Source organism: Schistocerca serialis, chromosome 1 (genome assembly GCF_023864345.2).
Source record: "Schistocerca serialis cubense isolate TAMUIC-IGC-003099 chromosome 1, iqSchSeri2.2, whole genome shotgun sequence".
In the NCBI taxonomy this organism is placed as follows: domain Eukaryota; kingdom Metazoa; phylum Arthropoda; class Insecta; order Orthoptera; family Acrididae; genus Schistocerca; species Schistocerca serialis.
The window spans coordinates 1,094,371,483-1,094,394,355 of record NC_064638.1 but is presented as its reverse complement, the minus strand read 5'-3'; the positions used below and the strand labels follow the sequence as shown (position 1 = coordinate 1,094,394,355).

General features: G+C 38.5%; 1 protein-coding gene across 4 annotated transcripts in view; it reads left to right on the top strand.

Moving 5' to 3' along the window:
* Window positions 1-22,873, top strand: part of LOC126416171 (uncharacterized) — a 106,154-nt gene that overhangs the window by 16,963 nt on the left and 66,318 nt on the right. For 2 of the 4 annotated variants that reach the window (XM_050083746.1, XM_050083764.1), the window contains exons 3-7: window positions 12,420-12,569; window positions 13,770-13,930; window positions 14,150-14,299; window positions 15,722-15,806; window positions 16,817-17,031. In XM_050083746.1, coding sequence (XP_049939703.1) covers window positions 12,420-12,569; window positions 13,770-13,930; window positions 14,150-14,299; window positions 15,722-15,806; window positions 16,817-17,031 — 761 coding nt within the window. The remainder of the gene's footprint in view (window positions 1-12,419; window positions 12,570-13,769; window positions 13,931-14,149; window positions 14,300-15,721; window positions 15,807-16,816; window positions 17,032-22,873) is intronic. The other 2 variants (XM_050083754.1, XM_050083771.1) reach the window with 2 other exon arrangements.

The following is a 22,873-nucleotide window of genomic DNA, read 5'->3' as shown; positions in this document are numbered from 1 at the left end:
TGTAGAGAACTCTGCAGATAAGGGGAGGGAAACATCTACCAGCATATGCCAGAATGTGATAATGGCAGGGTTGTGGTCTATTAAGACTGCAGTTTACCATTCCATGGTATTGTCACTTGCGTTGGTCAGGATTTCATGACTGTCATGTGAGAATGGAAATGATGGGTTCAAGAGGAGCATACTCAATTGCTTTGCAGGATTGTTCACCCTTATCAGATGCCTTGAGGCAGGAAAATGACTTGTTTGCAGCAAGACAAGTATCCACATGTGCAGTGTGACAATGTCTGGATCACCACGGACGTGTCAGAAAGCCGAACATTGTTGTGGCTTCCCTTCAGAGCAGAGAGGCCACCAACAGTGGGGCACCTAATGACAGTACTGGACACACAAGTGGCACCATGTCGTATTTGGAGAAGAGTCCCAATTCTGCTCCAGAGAGAATGGATATTGCTAGATTGCTTTCATCATTGTCATATGGGCCCATTACATGATGCGTGGGGGCTGCCACTGGCTAAAACCCTGATCCACCATCAGATAAATCGTGGCATGATGGGTATCAAACTTACTACACGAATACAATCACTTTTGGTTTACAGAGCCTGTAATTTGGACTGCAGCCATTACATTTCTGAAGTGTTAAGGCCAGTGGTAGTGGTCTATATTCGAGGCCTTTGTGACATTATCTTTCAACAGGATAACGTAAGACCACAATTTGTCAAATTTGTCATGCTTCTCTACAGAAGCTGTACTACTCTTGCCCTGGCCAGCATGTTCTACAGAAGTCTCATTAATCGGAAGTATCTGGCCACAGATTGCTGGGAAACTGGCATGGCACCATTGCTGTTGACGAATCTTAGTATAGAAATGAATCGGCATCAAATATCATATCTGTTTCTCTCATCCAGCTCAGTTTGGCTCACTGACTAGCCAGGTTAGAGCCGTTGTTACTGCAGGCATTGGAAGATCTGTGTACTAAATCACACATCTTGTATACCACCAAACCACCAACAAATTTAATCATTTATTCTCCCTACTATACTGTGTAAACACAGTAAGTAAAATTTTGTTATTTGCTGTCATTCCTGGTGTTGCAATTTTAACTAACAGCAAAGTGTAGTCATATGTAAATTTGTGTGTTGGGAAATACTTTCTGAAATTACTTGTTAGGAGTGTAGGCTTACTTGGAAGTAAAACAAAGAACTGCTAGAAGAGAATAGATACTCTGAAATGTAGTGCAACAGAGGAATGGAAAGATCAGATAACTGGCGAAGAGATACTGAATCAAATTGCCAGGTGAAGAGCCATATTGCACAACTTGGTTAAAAGAATGGATATGTTGATAGGACACTTTCTAAGGTTTGAAGGAATTGGCAGTTTGGAAATGGAAGGAACAGTGACAAGTAAAAATTGTAGAGGGAGATCAAGGCTTGAATACAGTAAGCAGGTTCATGGACGTAGGGTGTAGTAGTTATACACAAGATAGAGTAACTTGGATCAACCAGTCTTCAGTTTGATGACAGTGACAATAAAAACAACAGTAGTAATAATACAGATTATAGAAAATCGTTGAGTTGACGCAAGCATCATCTGAATTATATTTTGAAACTGAGAAAGGTGGAACAATGATGTTAGCAGCTATGTGATTTTGTCTGATGTTTCTGAACCCATGTTTCAGAACAAGCATAACCATGTTCTTCCTTCTCTTCCATCTGTGGATTTGCATTATGTACCATATTCATATTTTACATGGTATTGTAATGATTTCTATATTCTGGCACCTACATATATTGCCCAATGCTTTGTTAATGTACAATGAATTCCATCTCTTTTATAATAATGTTTATAATGCCTTAGTTCTACAGTTCCCTATGAAGCAGTTATAAACTCAAAATAATCATTAGGCCATGGTCTCTCTATCTGGAGATTTAATGGTGGATAAATTGGCCCAAGTTTTAGACATTTAACATATTCTTAATGTGATGAGTAGCCTTTGTTTGTGCCCGTTATTTTCCTATTTTATTCTTGTACCTATTTGTGATGTGCATGTATGTACTGCTGCTCTACATAAATAAAATGAAGCCGTTTTTTGTTGCTTACTTGCCACAGATTGATTCTCCTTTGCCATGTTACGTAATTTTATGTTGCCTATTTAGAAAAATGTAAAGTATATGGATAAAGTATATGAACAGTTGCTATGTTTGGGAAATGTGAACTTTCTAATTTATTCAATTGTGGGAACTTATGATTCATCATCTCATTGAAGGAGAAAGCAAAAAGGGCTACTTTTAACACTTTAGTACTGGTGTGGGGTGCTGTGGACACCACACACACTAAAACTGCCCTTATCATAAGGTTAAATTTTCATCATCTCCGTATTATAGTCACCTGTTCCAGTCTCATCTGTATCATACAGCCATCTCATAAGAGGTTTTTTATTTATGTATATAATCAGCCTATTTTCAAACAATGGAAATTCCAGGCAGATATTGCAACAATGTAGGAAAAGACAGATTGCTACTTACTGCAAAGAAGAGACGACAAGTTACAGACAGGCACAATTAAGACACTCACATAAAGCCTTCATCAGTAAAACACACGCACACACACACACACACACACACACACACACACACACACACAAAGCAAGCTCACCACATGAGCACACAACCGCCAACTCCAGCATCCCAGGCCAGAATGATTTTCTATCATTCTGTCAACATGATCCTTCCATTTCTTCCATTCCCTTCTGTGTTGTCATTAACTGAAAAGATTTTAAAATCTGGTCTTATTGTTTCTTTCTTTGTTTTATCCATTTTATTATAACCCCGGTACACGTCTCATGAAATTCATCTGTGCTACCTGTTTGTGTGTTTTTTATTATTGTCCATAATTCAAAACCGTATACAAGAACATATGCAGCAATAACTTTATAGAATTTCATTTGTGTTACTTTTCTTGTTTTTCATAATTGTCTAAAACTCCTGTTAGTTTTCTGTTTGGCACTTACAGAAATAATTAAATTGTAATATGCTAAATTTCATTTATCAAACAATGGAAAATCCAGTATGGCATGTAACAATATTATGAGAAGGAAAGTTGCACAACGTGTGTGTGTGTGTGTGTGTGTGTGTGTTGCATTTGCATGAGTGTGTGTGGGTGTGCGTATGCGTGTCTGTTGTTGACGAAGGCCTTAATGACTGGAAGCTTTAATTGTGACAGTCTTTTGGTTGTGCCTATCTGCGACTCAACAGCTTCGCTATATGATGGATGGCAACTTTCCTTCTCATAATATTGTTAAATTTCAGTTGTTATTGTTGTTAGATTGCCAAAAACATACTCTGCAGTGTTGAGAAAACCACATGCCAATCTTACTGTGACAAAAATGAAAAAAGTATCAATTTTCGTTTCATGTTACATTAAATAAAACAATTGTTGTCCAGTACCACTTTCTAGCTGCTTTCCAAGTGAAATAAAAGTTAGTCGGTTCATTTTCTGTCACTGTGTTGTAACAACTCAACACACGGGGTGTATCAAAAAGAATCATCTGATCTGGCACGTCTGTATTTATGAAACTAATAACCATATACAATGAAAGAATTTTGTTTTTTGATTAATGGGAAACTCATAAAGGTTCCCCCCCCCCCTAGGTGTTTAATATGGCACCCTTGAGATGCACAGCATATATCAATGCAGTATCCATATTATCACATTATGACGGTTCAACTTTCCATGTATATGGAATGTCGCCTAGTCACTAAACACAATTTCCCTTTACACTAAGCTTGGAAGAAAACTGTCATCCTCCATCTTGCTACGAACAAAATTTCAGAACTCCACACATCATTGTTTGTCATCGTCACGAAGAGCTGTTATGTGATGTATCAGTTCATTCGTTGTTGTTGGTAATGAAGGCACATCAACAGTCTTTTATTAACCCCCGTAAGAAGTAATCACATGCAGTCAGGTCCGGTAACCTTGGAGGCCAGTAATGTAAGGCTGAATCATTTGGTCCAATGTGACCAATCTATCATTGAATAATCCTTTGATTTAAAAATTCCCGCACTTCATGATGCCAGTGTGGCGGTGCCCCATCCTTTTGGTAAATGAAGTTCGAACCAGTCTCCAACTGTGGGAAAAGAAAGTTCTCAATCATATCAAGATACGAGCTTCTTGTAACAGCGTCCTTGGAAAAGAAAAATAGACCATACACCTTTTCCCATGAAACTGCACAAAGCACATTAAATTCTGGAGAGTCCCGCTCATGTTGTACAACTTCATAAGGTTGTTCTGTACCCATATTATCACATTATGACGGTTCAACTTTCCATGTATATGGAATGTTGCCTAGTCACTAAACACAATTTCCCTTTACACTAAGCTTGGAAGAAAACTGTCATCCACCATCTTGCTACAAACAAAATTTCAGAACTCCACACATCATTGTTTGTCATCGTCATGAAGAGCTTGTAGTAGGTGTAGTTTGTAAGGTTTCATGTGTAAACATTGATGTAACACAGCCCAGAAGAACATCGGGGACATGTTGAGCTGTCGAGTACACAGCGAACGGATTTCTGTGGACTCCTTGTGGAATTGTGGCAGATATGTTCAACGTATGTATCAGACACTCGAGGATAGCCTGGCAATTTCCCTTTACACGGACAACCTGTTTCTTGGAATTGTTCATGCCATCGTCTAATGCTCTGTACTGTATGAGGGTCCACACCATACCTAGTATGAAAGTCATGCTGAATGACTATTACTGACCCACACTGCGCAAAACATAAGACACAAAATGCTTTCTTTTGTCCTGACACAATTTTTTCTAGCGCTGAAGTGGGCCCACACCGCACCTATCTAGTGGAAAGCATGTGATACTCAAGAGTTTGCTCTTTCCAACAGTATTTAGTTTACACACACATCTCAAATAACATAATAGTTATGATTTTTTAAATTCAGATGATTCTTTTTGATATACCCTGTTTATGAAGAAAACATAAATAGAGATATTACTTGGAGGAGACGAAGCAGAGAAAATATATGATAAATCAGATTGAGAACCATCTGTTGGAAAAATATATGATAAATCAGATTGAGAATCATATGATGATTGCAAAGAACTGGGGCATGGAACTGATACAGAAATGATGGTGACAACAATGATATAAGGTTTGAAAATAATAGTTTTTGCTTGGGAAAAAAGGCTAATCAATGAAATGAATGACAAACCGTTCACCACAAAATGTAAGAACACAACTTCAGAATACTATTCTTAATCACCCAGATGGGAGAGGTGGAGCCATAGTTTCGAAATGGGTCTTAGAGTGCATCTTTTTGTTTTTTGAAGAAGACATGTTTTTTAAAAAAAGGTGGACATACTGATGTGTACATAAGAAGCATTTAGAGGGATTTTGCCCAGAAATGAAACATCGAAGAGACAGATATGACTGTAATTAAGGCTTGTGTTGGACTACTTATTTTGTCTGGTTTTACCCACTCTGCATATAAGAAACTAAAGGACCTGTGGTACACAGATGGTTTGGAATTGAGATATGTCACACTATGATGAGCTTGTACTGGTTCCTATTCATATGCATATGATTTGATAACATTCGGAGGTGGCAAGAGAAAAAGAAAATAGATAAACTTGCACCCATTAAAGAAATATTTGAGCAACAGTTCTAGGTTAACTATAACAACAATTAAAGTGTCTTAATATACGAGTCACCTGAAAAGTAATGCTCCACATTTCTTTTCTTCAACAATTACTTACTGAACACAATGAAACGTACACACAAGAAAGAATGGTGTTTCTTCTAAAACAATCCATATTTTTCCATGTTATTTACTTCCCATTCTGTGAGCATCTTCCAGTAAGACAAAAGTGCTTGTATGCCCTGTTGGTACCACTCCTTATCCTGATCATGAAGCCATTTCTTCACTTTGCAAATCACCTCTTTGCCATCCTCAGAATCTTCAACAAATGGCATCCTTTACTTCCCAAATGAGGAGAAATCTGAGGGATCTAGGTCAGGACTGTAGGGTGGATGGGGTAACACTGCCCATCCCTGCTTAGTGATGTGTTATGAAGTCCTCAAACTTGTTATCATGTTGAATCAAACAGTCACCAGACATTTTATGGCACCTAAGTCACTGGGAGCATGAATGAGCACATCAGCAGTTTGATTCTTGAAGGGTGTGACAGCCATGGAAAGCCTCCCCGAATGCTGCAACTTTGCGCAGTGACTGGCTGTACTTCTGTCAGCTGCAAATCCTCTATAAACAACACACAAATGTTTATGAATGTTCGTAGCAGTTTCTTTTTCGACGTGAGAAATTTGATCACAATATACAGCTTTTAAGCACAGCACATCACATACAGACACCATTTTAAAGCTTTGTTGCAGCTACACTATCTGTCGGAGGAAATGGAAAATTTGTGCACGCGCTCTGAAAATTTCAAATTATGCATTTCTGAAGTTACACATTTGTACCATTGTTGTTGGCTGCAGGGGGGGGGAGGGGCAGAAAAATTGTGCATTACTTTCTGGGCGACCCTCTTACTACTATGGATGAACAGTTACTTTCAGAGGAATGTGTAGTTTTCAAGCAAGCAGTCAAAGTATGGTCTGAAAATTCTAATGTTCTGTGATGCCAAGATGTGGTACATCCATGCCATGGAAGTATACTTCAGAAATTACCAGATGGGCCATACAAAGTTTCAAACTCACTGCAGGCTGTGGTACTCTACCTGAGCAAGACAATTGAGAAGACTGGCTGTACTATGATGGCAAGCAATTGATTTACTAGTTGCAGCATGACTAAAGAGGTGCTGAAAAAGCAGCTTTCTTTGGTTGGAACTGTTCATAAATATAAAAGTGAATTTCATCCTGTAATTATGAATGTGATGCAATGTGAAGTAACCAGTAGCTTCAAAAGGATTTGGCAGTCCTTTCATATATGCCAAAAAAGATCAAGAATGTGATACTGCTCTCATCTGTGTACTTGAATTATAAAATAGATGACAGCACAGGAGAGACTAAGAGCCTGAAATTATCACAGTATACAATTCAATGAAAACAAGAGTTGATACACTGAATTAAACATATGCTAACTACTCCATGCCAAGACAAACAAGACACTGGTCCTGTGTAATATTTCTCTATATCCTGCATGGTTCTGGAATAAATGATCAAATAATATTTAACAGAAATAATGATAAAAATAACATGTCCAGAAGATTGTTCCTATGAAAACTGGAAGTTCAGCTGATACAGTCAGTTATACACGAGAGTGACGTCCCTACCCAAATCCATCAGACAGAAAGTGGCCGACATGAAAAAACAAGATGCTGAAATCCATGGACCTTCAGCAGAAATATCAGGGCTCACAAACAGAAATGTGGATAATGAAAGAAACAAGAAAGGAAGATGTACAAAGTGCCCAAGAAGTAAAGATGTGAAAACAAAAAGTGTCTGTGTGGAGTGCATAAAAATGTGTCTAAGTCATAAGATTACAATTTGAAATGACAATTTCAATGAAAAGCATGTTTATGATATAGAATGAAACATAAGATAATGTAGACAGTGTTAAAATTTGAGAGAGCTAATAGATATATATGAATGAATTAAGCACAGAAAAGAAGAAATATTACTATTTTTAGTACTATTTGTGGTGTTTATGTTTAAATTAATGTTACTAATACATTTATGTAAACCTGTGGAAGATCTTAACTTTTCAGTACAACAATAATTCAGTATTGGTTTATTGCATTGCAAGGGCATACCCAGGATCTGAACTGGGGGGGGGGGGGGGGGGGTCAGGTCATACTAGTCTCAGGAAACAAGGACTCGAGACAACATACAGCACTTCTTATTAAATAAATCAGTAAACCAGTGAAAAACTGCTTTCAATAAACATTTTAAATATAAGAACAGTAGCATAGCGAGGTGCCCGTTTAGACTGCGGGCTGAGCAGAGCGATGCAGAACAGTGCTGCACGGTAGCTCCGAGTTTTGTTTAGTGGGATCGTTGGATGCGATTTCTTGCGATGGACATCGAAAGTCCCATATGTACGTCAACATCCCGTGTTGTGGGATCAGAAAAACAAACACTGCCACGACAGAGGTCTGGTATGCCAAGCTTGGAATGAACTGTATAAGTACAAAAAATTAAAATAAATAACTACCAAAAATACTACAGACAAGAAACGCATAAACTTTGGTATATTATCATATTTGAATTATGTACAAATTTTATCATTTTATTAAAGAAATGATAGCCCCAGTAGTTACAGTATTCAATAAACGATTCATGAGGTACATTTGCAATAATGACAGTTGACAGGTTTTGAACACCTCTCCTCTGCTCCTCATCCTTCTTGAAGCTCCACTATTTGCTTCTGAAAGCGTGATTCAAAACGCTGTTTTCGATTATGTCCTGGTAAAAGCTCAACTGAAGGGAGATTTTGGGCCTACCTTTATCGATTAATATGTTGTGAAAAAAGGAGATGCACTGAATAACAATGTCTTCATGTTCTAATGGAGTTTTTTTTTCTTTGGGAGAATATGCAACTTGCTCGTCAAAAATCCGAACGTACGTTCCACTAGCACTCTAGCTGCAGATAATTTCTTGGTAAATAATCTTTCTTCGTCACTTAGTAACAAACCAGAAAATGGACTCATTAAATTATGCAAGTGAGCAAGGGCGTCAGGCAGCCCTAATGGGGCTTTTACTGAAGTGCCCGATAGTTTTTTCGGTGATGGCCAGTTTTGTGGAACGTTCTAAAAATTATTCTATAAATCACTTGCACTAAATGTCTCGCCATCCACTGCTTGTCATAACCTGCAAGTCAACTGTTATTAATCTACAGTTAGCGTCAGCTGTAACTAAAAAATTAATAGTTTAGGAGCAGAAAAGCATTTTACATTTAAATATGGTAGGCGAAACGATGTTGTTCGTTAGAAACTTCACATAGTCATGATCCCTTACTGCCTACAAGTGAATACGCTGTTCCTTGGCGACGTTAACATGCCTGCGAATAGCAGAGCAGTTTGCTTATCGCTAAATTTATTATTTCTATAAACTTCCCCGCCGACAGTAACGTGCCGAGGACGAAAAAATTACTCCCGGATCTGCACGAACGAGTTCAAATATCTTCTAGGGGGGGGCAGCTGCCCCCCCCCCCTGCCCCTCGCTGGGTACGCCCATTTTGCATTGTAACATTATTTAGGCTCTTAAACCTCAAGGTGTTTCCAGCACCCTGCACCAGTACTAATGTTATAATACAGTGCACCAGTCTGTAAAGGGTAAATGACTATAGCCAACAACTTTGCAGTGATGCTTTATGCTGATACAGACGCGAATGTCATATGACTTGGTTGTCCAGTAAGAATCATGTGTGTGGAATGCTTCTTTCCAGACATGCAAGTGGTGTATGTACTGGAAAAATTTTATACTGGCAATGAAGAATTCTCTGTATTGAGCCTCAGAGTCAGTTGAAACATGCTGAAGAAATGAAATCTCGTATTTGGCCAGGCTAGACAGATGTTTACATAGAATGTTAGTGGCCAAATCCTTTGACTAGTGTGGTATTTTACCCTGTTGGTATTTATGTGGTGTTTGTAAAGGAGTTAGAGCAGTACTAACCTGGTTATGGCTCTGCAAGCCCTCAATGGGCCATGATAAAGTGAAGTCTCATACCATGAAATTGTTTTAATGGGAGGTCTCAAACTTCAATAACAAGCACAACGCCATTGACTTAATTTTGATATCCTCCCACATTAATTTGTGTTAATCCAATTTGGCGATGATTGGAAAAAGTCAGTATTTTCATATTATTGAATGTCTTTAAGAATATGATTATTAATGTTGTTCTGATCAGCCCTCTTTTCTTCATAATAATACTACTAAATCAAGCTAGTTACTGCACATAATAGGTTCTGACAGTGATAGTTTTCCAAGACAGATTCCCATATTGAAGTCAGGTGAATGCTGACATCAGACTTTTACACAAGAAATTTTACGTGTTGGTGAACTTTTGCACTGAAATGTGGGCTGAGTGGTAGCTGGACACAGACTTTTTTCCTTGTAGATGTTATCATGATTATGTCCAAGTGTGGATTTTTATCTCATAGATGTTATTACCGTTGTTAGGCCCTACTGAGTGCTGACTGTAGAGTCATTGTCTGGTAGGAGTATATATGTCATGGAATATCTCCAAAACACCTGCATCTTGATTGAACCTATGAGTAAGAAATCTAGCTGAGCTGCGCCCTTCTGAATTGCTTTGACATCTTCCTTTAATCTGACCTGGTGGGGGTCCCAACACTTCCCACCCCTCACCCCCCGTTGCGGACGTCGCATGACATCTGTTGAAGTTCGTTGTTGGCACGCTGAGCTACCGTGCCGGCAACACTCAAGCAGTGCTCAGGAATGTGTCCTACATGCAATGTCCTTTATACTTGAGCTACACTTCTCTAAAATTCTGCAACCATTTGCCTTCCCTTACATGCTCATTCCATCTCATATAGCTTTGTAGTGTTATGCCTAGACAAATAATTGACTTGACTGTTCCAAGCAGCACAACATTAATATTGTGCTTCACAATGGTGGTTCCCCAAGTTTCATGCAAGTTTCTCAAGTTTCTAATATACCTAAATTATTCACTTTCTAACTGAGTACATTATTTGGATGACCAGATGTATTATTTAAGTAAGAAGATTGAAGGCAACAGAAACATAACACCACATCTGGGAATTAAATGGAAGTTTAAATTTCAAATAATTGGAGTATTTCACAAAACTTTAGTTGTGAATAATTTTGTAATTAATAATTTTTCAGATAAAGTAAGTCTGGAAGGGAGAGGGGGGGGGGGGGGGGAATGAGAGATTTAGAATAATTAAATGTTTTTGGAAGAAACAATTATCAGTTTACAACATTTTTGCAATCACATAGCCTGGAAACAGTCAGTCACCAATCTCTCTTAAACGAAAAGATTTTGTGTAAAACTAAATAGACTAGTTGGATCAGCATGGCTTAAATGAACTACTAAATAATGACATTCTGAAGAGGAAAGCTGCTACTCACCATATAGAGGAGATGCTGAGTCGCAGATAGGCATAACAGAAAGACTGTCACAGATAAAGCTTTTGGCCAGTAAGCAGTGTGCCTCAGTTGCCTGAGACTGCAGTCATGTGTGTGAGAGTTGCATTTGTGTAAGTGTGTGTGTGTGTGTGTGTGTGTGTGTGTGTGTGTGTGTGTGTGTGTGTGATTTTATGTAAATGTGGCGTGACAATTACCTGTATATTATAAGAACAAGGGGGAGGGGGGGGGGGAAGTGAGGAGTATAATTCTATTAGATGGACTAATTTCACCATACGAAGATTCAAAGTGGTGTTGTGTCTTTTAGATATACTCATAAGTGAAGGAGGCGGTGGCAAAAAGAGCTAAACCACAAGAGCATCATTTTTAATTGTTGCACATTATGTGTTTCCTAAATTCAAAGAAAGAACATAATTACATTAACAGAAATCAATTTTTATATCTGACAGTTCTGTATAGCAATACAAATGGAATTATTTGCTGCTAACTTGGGGTATTCAGCTATACAACAAAAATATGACCAGACTTATTCTGTCAAAACTGAGGTTTGCCTGTTTCTTTCAGCAACCCCATCATTCCATATAAAATTTGCTTGTATTGGATGTAAAGATTCCACTTAAGAGGAAAAAAGACAAACTACAGACTTGAGTTGGGGGAAGTGTGCAAAATGATATCACACATTGGCCTTTCTCCCTCTTAGTGTTTATATCTCATTGGCAGTGAGCATTAGACATAAAGTACTGACTTAATACAACAATTGGAAAGTAATCTTAGTTAAGTAATCTTGTCTGCTCTCATTCAAAATGATTATTATGAAAAATGATTTTTAAAATTACCATTATAGTGGTTCATTAGAGTGCATGTGAACCTGCATTGTCAAGTAAATGCAACATATCAGCCAGTTATATAGTGCACATGACATTCAAACAGACTGATTGGTTTTTAACTGAGTGTTCAGACTGCAGTAAAAGTTGTGCATATGTAACTAAAAGTGGGTTTTGTTGAGCTTTTTCTGTAATTCAATGTAATGTCTTGGTAGAACACTATGCATGTCTCTGTTGATCTTGCTGTTGTTTAAATATGTTTAGTTTATTTCCTATTTCTCTTTCCCAGGTTGCACTTACATTTTCTTGACCATTCAGCTTCCACAGCACTCCCACCCCAACTACATATGTTTGTGTGTGTGATATCGTTTTTGCCGCTTAAACGTTACAGAATTGGTTTATAATTGAGTGTATGCTATGTATGCTGTTTATGTTTTGTGTATTATTTTGTACGTTAGCTTTTTCTGTGATTTGTTTTTATGTTTTGCTGTCCTAGGAATGAGTTACTGGGCCTTGATGGTGTTGTGAAAATAACAAATCCAGAAGAAAACTTAAACCATAATCACCAACCAAGTGAACTCAATGACACCACAGTAACTGTTCGAAGCACTACACCAGTTACAGATTCTAATGATATAAGTAGAAGGTAGATTTTGTTGTAGATCTGCATGTTATGAAATTATTTTGGTAGTGCGAATGTTATTGACTGAAGATGTGATGTTACTTTTTGTTATATGTAATATATTGTACACTCTTACCTTCTATGCATCTTTCACTTCTCTGTCTGTTCATAACAAGTTCCTGAGACCAAATCAGTGGCTCAGACTTTTTGTTTTATTAGTATGTTAAATTTTGAGAAAAATTAAAGGATCTCAGAAGTGGGGTTCCCTGCAGATATTGGCAAGTACACAGGCTACAGATGTAGTGTGATGGTTGGGTAAAACAGTTTAAATCCCAGCAGTTTATTACCAGTTACACCCTTTAAGTGGAACAGGTACACCATGATCAACAGTAAATACTGAAACTGGCAGATTGACCCCTATGTTATTATTTCAGTTAATGTCCTCAAACAGCCTCAAGAGAGAATTTTGTGTGTGTGTGTGTGTGTGTGTGTGTGTGTGTGTGTGTTGGGGGGGGGGAGGGAGGGGGGGGGTTATATCATGAAAACAACCATAGGTGATCATTTGAATTGCCTTTGCCTTTCTTTCACTTTTGGGCCATTGCTTGGTATCAGAAGGATAATAAAGCTATATATGGTTGCATGTGCTTGTTAATTGATGAGGTGACCCAATATTTTGTTCCTTCTAGAATGCCCAATTTAACATCAATACTAAGCTACAGTCAAGTTCCATCCTGAAAATTATTTTGTTTGTGATTTGAAAACAGCAAAATGACAGAAAACCACTTATTGTATTGAACTTGCGTGGATGATGAAAATAAGCACTGTCAGTTTTCTGTGAGAGCACTGCCTCCCCTTTTATCCTTCCCCAACTTCTTTCCCAAAAACACACACACACACACACACACACACACACACACACACACACGAATGTTCACTATCTTGCTTATGTACCTAGGTACTATTCAATACCAGCACTAAAATTTTTTGTCCGTTTTCATATTGTATGTAACGTACCCCAGTATTTTTTACTATCATATTAATTCATACTTAATTCGTTTCTTTGCTCTTAAGAGCTTAGTGCTCAAACATTTTATGTGTTATGAAAGTGCTACCTTAGAATTGTTGAGCATGACAAACAGAATACTGCTTATTAGTTGGTATTTTTTGATGAAATAGAATAGTAGAGAACAGTATTGATACATGGACATTTTAAATATCTTACAGACCTGCTAGCGCAAATAGAAGCCTACCAGACATTCCTGTTGACTCGGATAGGTCACAGGTGGAGAGCAGATTGCCTCTTTGGGAGCAAGAACCAAATGGTGATACGAGTTCGGAGCTTTATGCTACAGTTGGAGAAAATAAGAATGTGACCCACCCACTCTGTGAGTAATTTTCAGTTTGCTATTTGGAAGCTCAAGTCTCTTTGATCTAACAGAAAAGCAACTAAGTTGATGTTTGTTTATGTATTCTTATGTTCCTTAACTTATCTATTTTAAATAATGAAATGAGTTAATATTTATGGAGATTATTTAAACAGTAATTATCTGTCCTTCATAATAATTGGAATATTTTTAGTACTAATAAATCATGATATTTTCCAGTAGCTCGACCACTGCCACAAAATGATGCACCTACCACTTCACAGCAAGAAACCTTAGCAGAAACTGCAGAGAGAAACCTGCAGCCAGCAGACTCATTTCCATCCTATGCAACTGTGAAGTCGGAGCATCCTTATGACAAGTTGAAGTCAAGTATGTTCACTAATATGAGCTTAATTATATGATTGGTGGTTTACATACTCTCATTGTATGTAGATGCGATGGAGAGAAAAATAATAACCTATGTATATAATATTGTTCAGGAGCTGAGTAGTCAATAAACACAGAAACAAGACAGAAAAAAATGCAACTTTCAGACAATAATATCCTTTTTTCTATTTTTTTTTGGGGGGGGGGGGGGGGGGAGAGAACTGCATGGTTGTGGCTGATTCCATTGTATTGGTGCTGCCATTTGACTAGAATGAAGTGCCTTGTCAGGTGAAGAGGGTGAGAGGACACAAAGGAGGCAGGGACGGGGAGGAAGGGTGATAGAGACGTGTGGCTGTTAGCGGACAGGGAGAAGCAACAAGGAGATGGGATAGTAATGTGTCACCTGTGAGATTGTGTGTGGGGCACAATGAAGTGACTAACTAGATTGGAAGGGATCAGGACTGAGGAAGAGGGACATTGTGAGGAGCAGAGAGTGGGTGTATTAAGATGCACATGGAGGGGAATGGAGGTGTGGGTGGGACACAAGTTAGTGGAGAGCTGATGAATGACATTTTGTGAAGACTAAGTAATGTTTCAAATCTTTTTACATGGCTCTTGACTGCTCAGTGCCTCAGTTATATGGTGAGTTGTTATGTCTATTCCTTCGATTCTTTGTATTCCACTTGAACGTTCCATTAGCCTGTGCTTATTTGTAAAACCTTGTAATTTCACTGTAGAATTCAGAGCTTTTGTTGATGCAAGACTGTAATGAATGAAAATTATTGGCAACACTTTAATACTCATGCAGTTTTCTTTCAGAGCAGAGTATTGTCCTTTTTCTCAAGTACCATGGTTTTTCATACATAAGTCAATTCACAGAGTGCATATACATACAAGGTTGATCTGAAAAGTTCGGTGAATGGTCTCAGAAAATAAAAGAAGTAACCACTTCTTGAAGGATTGTCCGAAGTGTTGTGGTCATGTGTAGCAGGATATCTGCAACGTCTGCATGCTCAACTTCCTCACGCAAGTCGAGGTGACTGTTGTTAGACACCCTCCTTCCAGATTTGGTGCCGGCAGACTTTTTTGTGCCCGTGCCTTAAATTAGCCATGAAAGGCTTATGCTTCAAGTGATTCCACAAGAAGCATTTAATGATATTTTCCAGAGCTTTACAACTGAAGTCAGAAGTGCATTGTAGATAATAGTGATTATTTTGAAAGCCAGTAATGCTATTTAATTTGTAACTCCTGTTTTCTTTATTTTCTGAGGTCATTAATTGACCTTTTCAGTGCATTTTGTATATAGTTTTAAGTTGTTTGCATTTTTTTCAAAGTGTGTCTTAGGAAAATTATCAGCTTTTTAATTCCTCGTATGTAGTTTTTGACAGAGACTACTAATGTATATTCCACAATTATTTGTTCTAGATGAACATCCTTATGCTCAAGTTGGATCCTCTGTTCAAAATACATCAGGACGTGCAGTGGAATTAAGGCATGAGGAGCATGTGAGGTACAGCAATATTAATTTTTGTAGGGTATATATTAAGATACTCTCAAAACCACAAAACAAAGTCGTATAACAAAGGTGTAATTGTCTATTCTGTATCAAAATACAGTCTTTCATTAATTTATTATAGATTTGCAGGCAATTGTTCTATTGTCCCTTTGTTTCATTTAATTCACAAATCACTTATCAGCTTCCACTTTTGCATAAAAGAATGGGAAAGCTGGGGGCATGGAAGCCATGGCAGCACAGAAGAAGGTGAAGTGACCTGTTTGCTAAACATTTTTGTCCAAAAGTTTAAGTGTCATGAGATACTGATTTATTTGTGTACACTGAGATTTTTTTAACATGGTGTGATATTCGCTGCCATTATTTAATTATATAAATGGATTTTGTGTATTATGATGCCTCAAAAGTAAGACCACAAATCTGTGGGTTTAGTGTTCAATTCCCAGTTGTCCTTAGGTTTTGTTCCGAGATTGAAGATGATTTATTTCTTGCACTGCTGTATGTATGTGAATTATGAAAATGTACTCATGCTTTGGATTCCCTTTCCCACTGGAGATTCTCTATAATCATATGATGTACTCTCTAAGTTAGGAGGAGGTAAGATAATTCCCCGAGGCCATTCTTTGTATAGCCTGTTTTGTTCAAACCAATAATCAAATTGTTCGCTGGTACTTAGCATCAACCTGATACTGTGGGTATTATGAAACGGAGTATCTGTTTTTACTCAGAAAAAAAAAAAAACCACACACACACACACACACACACACACACACACACAAAACGATCTTGTATATTAACATAAGAAAATATATATTTAAAGTTCTTACCACTTTCATTTTGCATTAGTAATTTCCAATAATTTAGCAATGTTTTTATGCTGTATATCATTCTCTTTCAATGTTAAGTAATTGCATCACTAATGTGAAAGTGGCATTACAGTGTTTGTGTAGCCACAGTAATTACAGAAGTGCAGAAAATTGATCCAAGACTTCAACTTTATTATCTAGAAATGCTTCATCAGTACCTCCAGCACAAATAGAGTGTGAACCAATTCCACCTCCTCGGACTCGACGAGCTGTCTCATTGAATCCTCCACCAGTGGAGCAAGCTTCTCATGAGATTCCAGCTGCCCCAGCAATAATGGGCCATATTCACGCCAATCAAGATCTTCCTTACATGACGCCACCCATGCCTGGATTCAGTGGAGATTCACAGGATTCCAGTAAGTGACTATGAATTGTATTGATTTGTTTTGTATTTTGTGTCTTTTGCTCTCAGTAATACATCAAGAGCTAAACATGGCCAGAGAAGACAGATATCCCACACATTTGATTCCTGTGTTCAGTCTCTATCACATCAGATCAGTAACTTCAGACCTAGACTGTCATCTAACAAAAGAAATATGAGGTGGAATCCAAAATTTTTGGGACTGGTGCTGCCATCTGGAAAGTAGGAGTAGTAGATCTTTGCACTGCTTGGTGGTGAGAGCTGCATATCTGATGAGTCAGTGTGCTGAGTGGCATTCAGCTTGGAGGACATGTTGCGCGTCCACAGTAATTTCCATAATAATCTGTGTTTGGTGTGTGGAAATTTTACGATGGATCCGTGAACAGAACAGTGTGTGTGTATCAAATTCTTGCAATGATTCAACAAGTGTTTGGGGGACAGAGCATGAGCCGTACGCATGTGTTTGAGTGGCATGCTTGGTTCAGGACTGGCCGTACAGATGTCGAAGGTGATGCTCACGCTGGAAGGCCCGTTAGCCGCACAATGTCAGAGATTGTTGTCAAACTTCAACAGTTGGTTCGTGCGGATCGACATCGAACCATTTGAGACCTTGCGGATGAAGTGGGTATAGGTTATGGGACATGCCAACAAATTGGGCATGAATCGTTATAATGTTAAAATTGTTGTGGATTCTATTGTACACAGACTGTCGTGTGTAGCTATGTTACAGCTATCAAATTCTAAATGGTGGCCTCACTTCTTCATTGTATTGAGCATTGCAGTAGTGTCCATTGTGACGGAGAAGAGTGGCCATTTAGTATTTCACAGCTTTGTCATGTACACATTGCAACCTGTGCGCCACAGAGATCTATGTCAATTTTTGCATCATAAAGGTTTCATACTTGACAAACACATTGTTTGATATAGACTTACAACATATATGCCACAGATGATGGGCTGTATGCCCAAATACCGATCTGGCAATCGCTGGAGATCTGGCTTCACAAACTGACTTGTGAAGAACAGTACACAGATTATGTATACACTGCGTGGCAATTGTTAAGGAACAACTGAAACTTGCTAAGAAACAGCTGCCAATTGGTACAGAACACCTGACCAATGATGATAAAAGGAAATGTAGAGGGTGGGATGTGTTAACTGCAACGAAGTCTGTGCACAAATGCTCTGTATGCATTCGATAGTTTATGAAGTTCAGGGTCTGTCGAAGATGGTTGTGTAACTGATATAGTGTGACATTTGCTTTGGTATGACATGTCTGCAAGACATCATTTGAATGCTTACAATTGTTTAGGAGCAGCTGGGTAGCTCGAAGCCAGTCAAAGTGTGTCCAAAAGTGTCGTCCTGTGATTAAAAATGGCCGCTGAAGGTGGAAACACTATGTGAAAGCATGCCAGTGGTCATAGATAGATTACAGAACCACAAGAGGATCAATACGTAAACCTAGTGGCAAAAAGGAACAGACAACTGACTCCTGGGTAGACCACTGCAGACCTTGCAACCACTGCTGGTAAATTTGTCTTTGCCACATCCATTTCACGCTGATTAAATTGGGCTGTTTTGCGTGCTCAGAAGCCTGTTAAATTCATCCCACTTCAACCAAGCCATTATGGAGAAAGAGTTCAGTGGTACAGGGAATCTTTTAGTTGGGGGTCAGCCATAGTGGTCCACAGTGAAGTTCTCCAACAAATCCTGCTTAACTGTGCCAAGTGATTCTGGCCACCAAGTAGTGTGGGGAGAGAGGGCAACATGTTACACACCACAGAATGTTCATAAATGTCATCAACATGGCCTAGGCGTTATGGTTTGGGCAGGCATTATGCACAATGGCCGAACACAGAGCTGCATAAATTTGTACAGCACAGCAGTATTGCAGGAAGATTATTCTGGATCATGTCTGTATGTTTATCGTGTGGTTGGTCCCAACTTTCTGTTCATGGATGACGGTGCCCACCCACACAGGACTGCTGAGATGTTGAACACGCTGGAGAGTGGAGTTATTGAATGTATGGAATGGCCAGCATTCTCCCCAGACCTAAACTCTGAAGAGCGAGCATGGAATGTTCTTGGCAGATATATTTCTCAATGAAAACCCCCTCCAAAACCTCTGCAAGAATTGAAAACTGCCTGGAGAGAAGAGTGGGACAATATCCCCCATGGACTCTGGACAGTTTAGTAGCCAGCATAAATAATTTGTGTAAAATGTGCTTTAGTGCCTGAGGAGGGGGATATTCCTTACTGAGAGTCTGATATCAACTTTTATGTTGGAAGACTGACCTGTGTCGAACATAAACGTTATTTATATCCGTTAGCCTATATCCCATTGCTTACCATTTTTGGGTATAAATACACTTCTCCACCTCTATTATGTATGTACTGCGTGTCATCTCATCCATCATTGTTTGTGATTACTCCTGTCCAACAATGCTTCTGTTAACTATGTAAGAAGTAGTAGTAATAATAATAGTAGTAGTTTTTGCTGTTGTAATAATAATAATAATAATAATAATAATAATAATAATAATAATGTGGCATCAGAATAAAGTTGACATTATACCAATTATACTATCAACTACAGGAGTCATACCACACAATATCCACCAGTACATCAATGCAATACAGCTACATCCAAATGTATATATACAACTACAGAAATCTGTAATTATTGATACATGTTCAATTACCTGAAAGTTCCTAAATGCAATGTAACATATACCGTACAGTTAAAAGGAAGTCACGCTTGATCAAGGTCTGCGTCACTTTCTATTTTTAACCAGACATAATGTCTGAGAAAGGAAAGAAATATAATAATAATAATAATAATAATAATAATAATAATAATAATAATAAACCCCGTGGAGGCCCAGGAAAATAATAGGCCTCCGGGATGTTCTGCCAGTTGTAAAAGGTGACGAAAAGAACAAACCACTAATAGGGCTAACCCCCCTTTTAGTGTGATTAGTTGGTTCAGGACAGAACTAATGTAGCCTCGGACAAGTGCTGTCATGGTCGGGGATGACACTTGAACCCTATGCCCATCCACAATGGTAATGACACTGCTAACCACACGGAAAATGATTTAAATCCAAATAGAGGTGTTTTGCAGGATATGCTTCCCGCAACCACTCTAGAAGGAAAACAGACAGAGGATGAGATGGTCAGATGAAGTAACCGACACCTCATATTCTGTTATTACCAAGCAACAAGCTTAGGAACCAACACAACTGGATACAGATCACAAGTATACACAACATTTATTACCAGATACCCAGAATTAAAATTTTTAACAGAACAATGACTAGCTGATCAGATCCATGTTGTTGTTGTGGTCTTAAGTCCTGAGACTGGTTTGATGCAGCTCTCCATGCTACTCTATCCTGTGCAAGCTTCTTCATCTCCCAGTACCTACTGCAACCTACATCCTTCTGAATCTGTTTAGTGTATTCATCTCTTGGTCTCCCTCTACGATTTTTACACTCCACGCTGCCCTCCAATACTAAATTGGTGATCCCTTGATGCCTCAGAACATGTCCTACCAACCGATCCCTTCTTCTGGTCAAGTTGTGCCACAAACTCCTCTTCTCCCCAATCCTATTCAATACTTCCTCGTTAGTTATGTGATCTACCCATCTAATCTTCAGCATTCTTCTGTAGCACCACATTTCAAAAGCTTCTATTCTCTTCTTGTCTAAACTATTTATCGTCCGTGTTTCACTTCCATACATGGTTACACTCCGTACAAATACTTTCAGAAATGACTTCTGACACTTATATCTATACTCGATGTTAGCAAATTTCTCTTCTTTAGAAACGCTTTCCTTGCCATTGCCAGTCTACATTTTATATCTTCTCTACTTCGACCATCATCAGTTATTTTACTCCCCAAATAGCAAAACTCCTTTACTACTTTGAGTGTCTCATTTCCTAATCTAATTCCCTCAGCATCACCCGACTTAATTCGACTACATTCCATTATCCTCGTTTTGGTTTTGTTGATGTTCATCATATATCCTCCTTTCAAGACCCTATCCATTCCGTTCACCTGCTCTTCCAAGTCCTTTGCTGTCTCTGACAGAAGTACAATGTCATCGCGAACCTCAAAGATTTTATTTCTTCTCCATGGATTTTAACACCTACTCCGAATTTTTCTTTTGTTTCCTTCACTGCTTGCTCAATATACAGATTGAATAACTTTGGGGAGGGACTACAACCCTGTCTCACTCCCTTCCCAACCACTGCTTCCCTTTCATGCCCCTCGACTCTCATAACTGCCATCTGCTTTCTGTACAAATTGTAAATAGCCTTTCACTCCTTGTATTTTACCTCTGCCACCTTCAGAATTTGAAAGAGAGTATTCCAGTCAACATTGTCAAAAGCTTTCTCTAAGTCTACAAATGCTAGAAATGTAGGTTTGCCCTTCCTTAATCTAGCTTCTAAGATAAGTCGTAGTGTCAGTATTGCCTCACGTGTTCCAACATTTCTACGGAATCCAAACTGATCTTCCCCAAGGTCGCCTTCTACTAGATTTTCCATTCGTCTGTAAAGAATTCGCGTTAGTATTTTGCAGCTGTGACTTATTAAACTGATAGTTCGGTAATTTTCACATGTGTCAACACCTGTTTTCTTTGGGATTGGAATTATTATATTCTTCTTGAAGTCTGAGGGTATTTCGCCTGTTTCATACATCTTGCTCACCAGATGGTAGAGTTTTGTCAGGACTGGCTCTCCCAAGGACGTCAGTAGTTCCAATGGAATGTTGTCTACTCCGGGGGCCTTGTTTCGACTCAGGTCTTTCAGTGCTCTGTCAAACTCTTCACTCAGTATCATATCTCCCATTTCATCTTCATCTACATCCTCTTCCATTTCCATAATATTGTCCTAAAGTACATCGCCCTTGAATAGACCCTCTATATACTCCTTCCACCTTTCTGCTTTCCCTTCTTTGCTTAGAACTGGGTTTCCATCTGAGCTCTTGATGTTCATACAAGTGGTTCTCTTATCTCCAAAGGTCTCTCTAATTTTCCTGTAGGCAGTATCTATCTTACTCCTAGTGAGATAAGCCTCTACATCCTTACATTTTTCCTCTAGCCATCCCTGCTTAGCCATTTTGCACTTCCTGTCGATCTCATTTTTGAGACGTTTGTATTCCTTTTTGCCTGCTTCATTTACTGCATTTTTATATTTTCTCCTTTCATCAATTAAATTGAATATTTCTTCTGTTACCAAAGGATTTCTACTAGCCCTCATCTTTTTACCTACTTGATCCTCTGCTGCCTTCACTACTTCATCCCTCAAAGCTACCCATTCTTCTTCTACTGTATTTCTCTCTGTCCCCAATTCCTGTCAATTGTTCCCTTATGCTCTCCCTGAAACTCTGTACAACCTCTGGTTCTTTCAGTTTATCCAGATCCATATAATAATCAAAAATAACAGGATACCCCAGTCAGAATTTGAAAACATCAAACAACAAGTACAACAAATACTGGAACAAAAAATGTGCAATCAGAAGAAGAAGGAAATACAGTAATGGACTCAAACATTCCAGAGCAAACAAACAAAGAACAACACGCATCAATGAAACAATCAGAGGAAAACAAAATTGTAAGACACCCACCAGAACAAACACAAATAGAACACGAAGTGACACACGTGTTAGGTATAGAAGAACATTTTCACCGGACATATATACAATACAAAGACACAAATACAGAGATTAGACCATTCTTGCATAGACCACTAAATAATCCACAAGTCGAAACAACAATGACAACTATCAACACAATCATACACAACAAAATAAATGAAAATACAACTATGGA